The following is a 5,893-nucleotide window of genomic DNA, read 5'->3' as shown; positions in this document are numbered from 1 at the left end:
TTAAATTTTTTTAGTATATTACTTGTGTGGTGTAGAAGAGAATTATTTATGTAGAGATACTGCTTGCAAACCAATGATGTAAGATGATGTCATGGGGTAGGACTGGATAAGTCTGACTTCTTCCTACTCCATTCAAGCATGTACTAGGTATAAGCAAATTGATATTGGATTAGCATTTGTTGGATATGTGTAAAATTATGTGTGTTGACATATCAACTGTCTTTACATGCTTGAAAGAATAAATCAAATCAAAATACAAAAAAAAAAGTGAAAATTATTTTCCAGGATGACAAAGTGTTTTTCCAGGACACTGTACAATTTATCCCAATTTCCATGATTTTTCTATCACTGGAAATCTGTTTTTTTTTTTAAAATCCTGGTTTTCCAGGACACATGGGAACCCTGTGTATCCAATAAATCACTACAGCAGACAGAAGCTGATCAAGGTAGTTATTTCAAAAGGCCTACTCCTTTAGATCAATAATCAGTGGACAATTGTATGTCAATCACAACCACCCAGCACCGAGGGTTGAGTGAAGTCAACGCCGTCATGTGGCAGCGTGGTTAAGTCTAACAACTTTGCTTCAGTACTTCCATTTTCTGCTCCTTCATATTTGCAAGTGTACTTTTTACTCAACTAAATTTGGTTAATAACTTTAATTATAAATTACTTTTCAGAATCTGATCAATAACACAAAATATAGTTTTATCACAAAGTAAGACTTTACTGGGCCGCAGTAGAGGATTCACAGGTTACCCAGCAGTAAAGCCCTTCTAGTTAGAATTGTTAGATGCAAAACATAAGAACATCTAAACAACATATAGGGTAGCTGGCATTAGCTCCACCTTTAGCAGCTCCAACATTAGCATGATGAACACAGTAATGCATCCAGAATTATAAGTCAATAATATAATATGCATTAATGTGCCATTTTGCATAATGACAATTTTTTTCTTTTGTTACTTCAAGTATATTTTGATGGTAATACTTCATAACTTTACTCAAGTAATATTTTGAATGCAGGACTTTTACTTGTAACAATATTTTTATGCCGTGATATTACTTGAACAAAGGCTCCAAGTATGTCTTCCACCACTGAGCCTCACCTCTGCAGTCTGTTGTATAGGTCTAATAAATGACTTAATCAATGCACACACATCACCTACTGTCACCTTAGCAACCTTTCCCTGAAAATCAATAATTTAGTCTACAAATCAATGCATTATTAGCAACTCTGATGCGTGACCTTTAAGACCAGTGACTACAATGACCCATAAATTGAAGCTTTAATCAGCTAATCATCTCTATCATAAAGAGGCTTAGCTGATCTTTAGCCTATCAGTACGTCCTCGTCAGACATCCAGTTAGTCAGTGAAGCAGTGAAATATGTTACCGTGTCGGAGTCGGCCTTGGTTGGGCTGCTGAGCTGTTGGGATTGGTTACTCAAGGAGAGCTGCTCTCTGAGCGACTCCGCCTCTCTCTGAGCGGCTTCTGCTCGCTGAAAGGAAAAGGAGTTATGTTAAAGGAAAATCAATTAGAGGAGATTCTTACATTGTCAAACATGATCCATCTAAAGGACAATTCAGTGCTACTGTGTAATGTACTGCTATGGTTTACACACATTTTCTGTCTCAACTGTGTCTCTCTACGCAAAGGAAGTTCATCCCCTTCCATTCTAAAAAAAATATATAGTCTACTAAAAAGTGGAGGGCTCAGAAAACGCAAAGCAGAAGTGTAGGATGACAGCCGCAAGAAAGGAGTTTTCTTTAATTGCTAATATTAAATCAGTCCTGAGAACTGAGATGATACCCACTGCCTCACATTTATAGCCAAACTGCCATGCTCCAGTTGGGAATCATCTGCAACACTGGCCAACTTGCCATCATCAGGAGTTACAGAGAGCTGATTCCGGAGTGGTCCTAATTGCAACCATATTGAGAGCTGTTACTGACTGGGTGGGAGTTGGACTGCTAGTCACAAAAAAACTGTTTTCCATTTTCTCTATAAAAGTATATAAAAAGTCTGTGACTGAGCTTAAGGCAACGCTGCCATCCTCTGTAAACCTCAAATCAGAAGTGTGAACAGTGTGTGTGGCTTTATAGTTGGAGCAGTAACCTTTAGGCTAATATTAACATTACATGCCTATGCTACCCCTTTAGGTACAAATCATACTCTTGGCCTAATAATGAAAGTTAACAACAATGACATTAACGGATATCACAGGAATAGTTACAACACCGGGGGGAGGGAGCGCTAGGAGGCTTAACCCAGCTGGATGGGTTTTGTAGGTGTGTTAAACAGCAAGTCATTATTTCTTCATGTAAACCATATAAATTCTGAACAGATAAGAATATTTGTGTTTTAAAGGATAAAGGTGGAGATACTCTACATTTTTATTATTGGCAAAAAATAAAAATCCAAAAATGTGTTAGTTGTTCCTCCTGTTCTTTAATAACAGGTCATGAAAACCTAAAGTTTTAGATAAAGCTAAGTTTCATAAAAAGCTCAGGCAATGTGGTTTTTAACAAATGTTACTCAAAAAGGACTAAATGGCGTATTTGATGGGGACTAATTTCAGCTGTGGAATAATCTTTTGTGAGTTTTTAGACTGTCCTGCGAGCAAACGGAACAGTTTCCATGTGGGATTAATAAAGTATTCTGATTGTGATATACATTTGGTGATCTAGTGACAGCATGTTAAATTAAACTACAGTGCCCTATGCTCAGCACAATGAATGTTTTACAACAACAATGGAGCTTCATGGCTATACATTAACACTTCTTAGTAGAATAAATTGGTTATTGGTTTTGAACCTTTCATGGCATTTGTTGACCTGAAGAAAAATACAGATTATCAGTAGATTAGATCACTAGATTCTGTATACACAGTATAATTTATTTCCATTAGTAAATACACATAATTCAGCCAACAACCTCAGTTGCTTTCTGTATTTTAGTAATAAAACTTGTGGCTCTTGGGCTGATGGACAATGCTGTGCACTGTTAGGTTGAGCAGATTACCTGATTGGCTCTTTCCAGGTCTGTCATCAACATCTCAATCTCATCGGCTCTGGAACAAAAGAAACGTACTGTTACTACAGAGAAATTCACAACAGAAGATGAGACAGTACTAAAGAGACTCACTGAAACAACACACACACACACACACACACACACACACACACACACACACACAAGGAAACCACAAATGGATAGATGATTCCCAGGGGAAAAACGTCCACTCTGCACACATACAACCCCTTGTGATACAACCTCACTGTGTACGATTGTTCAGAGAGCACCAGTGCCATGTCCATTAAGATACTGTCTAAATGTCACCTTAATCCAATGATTGGGAACTCCATATCCCAAACAGCTTGTATATGTGGGTGCTTACATGTATTTACGTGTGTGTGTGTGTGTGTGTGTGTGTGTGTGTGTGTGCGCACATGTAAGCCCCTAAACCCAGGCCACACTAAAACAGAGGGATTACATTAATAGAGCTCTAAGTCCTAATACAGCAGACTAAGCTGCTATGAAGCTGTGTGATTGTGTCTTACTAATGGCCTGGATGGAGGCCATGGTTCACCTATCACCTGCTAGAGGTCAGACAGCAGGAAAACATCCCCATAATACCACCTCTCAGCTGACTTGGAGAACTAGTTTTAATAACCCATCTTTCACGAGTGACATAAATACCTACAGTGGCAAGAAAAAGTAGGTGAACTGTTTCCTGGTTTTCTGCATAAGGTCATGAAATGTGATCTGATCTTCATTCAAGTCACAAATATCAACAGCGTTCCTAAGCTGATCATAAACACATGATCTTTCATGTCTTTACTGAACATACCTATTAAACATTTAACCCTCTTTGGTAGCATTAACCTCAAATAAGTGCTTCCTGTAGCTGTGGATTAGACTTACACAATGTTCAGGAGGAATTTTGGACCATTCTTCCTACAGAACAGCTTCAGCTCAGCCATATTCATGTGAACAGCTCTCCTGAGGTCATTCCACAGTGTCTCTATTGGGTTTACGTTTGGGCTCTGACTGGGTCACTGCAAAAGGCAGACTTTGTGCCTCCAAAGCCATTCTGTACTAGATATACTTTGATGTTTAGGGTCATTGTCCTGCTGCATCACCCAGCTTGTTCTGAGCTTCAGCTTGCGGACAGCCACCCTGATATTATCCTGTAGGATACCTTGATAAACTTGGGAGTTCATTTTCCCCTCCACAATGGCAAGCGGCCCAAGTCCAGAAGCAGCAAAGCAGCCCCAAATCATGATGACCTTCCATAGTATTTCACTGTCGGGATGACATTTTCATGCTGGAACTTGGCTCTGTTTTTACACCATACATAGTGCCATGTGTTCTTCCCAAACAATTCTACCTTCATTTCATCTGTCCACAGGACATATTCCCACTAGTGCTGTGGAATATCAGGGTGGTCTTTGGCAAACTTCAGACATGCCACAATGTTGTTTCTGGAGAGCAGTGGCTTCCTGTGTGGTGTCCTGCCATGGATACCATGACTGTTCAATATTTTGCCTATAGTTGACTCATGAACAGACATGTTAACCAACTCCAATGAATCCTTCAAGTCTTTAGCTGTTACTCTAGGGTTGCTTTTTACCTCACTGAGCATTCTGTGTTGTACATTTGGAGTGATCTTGGCTGGGCGCCCATTTCTATGTAGAGTAGCCACAGTATCAAATCATCTCCATTTACAGACAATATGTTTTTAACTGTGGACTGATGAGTATCTGAAGTTTTGGAGATGACTCTGTAACCCTTCCCAGCTACATCCAAATCAACAACTCTTGACCATGGGTCTTCTGAGATCTCTTTTTTGCGAGGCATGGCTCACATCAGCCAATGCTGCTTCCGAATAGCACACTGAAACTGCTGGAGTGTTTTTATAAGTCAAGGTGGCCAAGAACCACTCCTCCAATGTCTTTTCACTGACTGGACTACAGGTTTGGTAACACCTGATTCCAGCTAGCATTTAGTGACATCAGAAGCCTAGTATTTCACTTATAGTACTTTTCCACGATCCACCCATGTTTCATGGGTGTGTTTAATAAAGACATGAAAGATCAAGACTGTTTATGTTTTATCAGCTCAGGGACATCATGTCTGTTTATATTTGTAACTTGGATAATGATCAGATCCCATTTCATGACCAATTTATGCAGAAAACTGTAAATAGGTCACTTACTTCTTGCTGCCACTATATACATGTCACTTTTCTGTTATTACAAATGTAAAAGAAACTTTGGGGACAAAACAAAACAACACCAAACACAGGCTAACAATGACTGCTAAAGTTTTTTTGTTAACACCTGCATTAAAGTTCAGATCATACACCACGAGCTGTTTAATTGCCTAAATATGATGACACCCTCTGTTAACTACTGGTCAGTGTGTTTGTGCATACATTCCAAGTTACATTTTGGATACATTTCACCAAACTAGGAAGCTGCAAAAAACGTGCGCACAGAAATCTGGCGGGACTTCATAGAAATGTTGTCCAATGCAGTGCAAAGACAGTATAAATGCAGGCGTTTATTTAAACCATTACTCACTGGTGGGAATACATGGGCACAGCTGAGTGTAAAGTGCGAGCGCACATGTGCACTGCTGCGTCCATTAAGACCTTCTGATTTCACTGCAATTCTTTGATAGTGAACCAAATTACCCACGCAGCTTTTGTATTTGTGTGTCACAGTATGAGAAACAGTGTTATGTCCCATAGGCTTGAGTACTACTGATTTGAATGTGTTTAACAAAACAGACACAGTTGATATTAGGTCAACACTGTGCCACAGGCAATGCAGCAAAAAGAATCTGATGTGGGTGGAAGAGCTTTTCACTCTCCACTTTTATTCTTTC

At 39.3% G+C, this 5,893-nt stretch overlaps 1 protein-coding gene across 1 annotated transcript in view; it reads right to left on the bottom strand.

Moving 5' to 3' along the window:
* The window catches only part of cux1b (cut-like homeobox 1b), a 68,425-nt gene that overhangs the window by 22,953 nt on the left and 39,579 nt on the right, over nt 1-5,893 (bottom strand). The window contains exons 9-10 of the mRNA XM_020624478.1: nt 3,023-3,071; nt 1,395-1,499 (exon numbers count right to left, since the gene is read on the bottom strand). Of these exons, the coding sequence (XP_020480134.1) occupies nt 1,395-1,499; nt 3,023-3,071 (154 nt within the window). The remainder of the gene's footprint in view (nt 1-1,394; nt 1,500-3,022; nt 3,072-5,893) is intronic.

The sequence above is a fragment of the Monopterus albus genome, unplaced genomic scaffold (genome assembly GCF_001952655.1).
Source record: "Monopterus albus unplaced genomic scaffold, M_albus_1.0 scaffold328.1, whole genome shotgun sequence".
Classification (NCBI taxonomy): Eukaryota; Metazoa; Chordata; class Actinopteri; order Synbranchiformes; family Synbranchidae; genus Monopterus; species Monopterus albus.
Note: the sequence above shows the minus strand (reverse complement) of the source record. Positions and strands in the feature narration are given on the sequence as shown.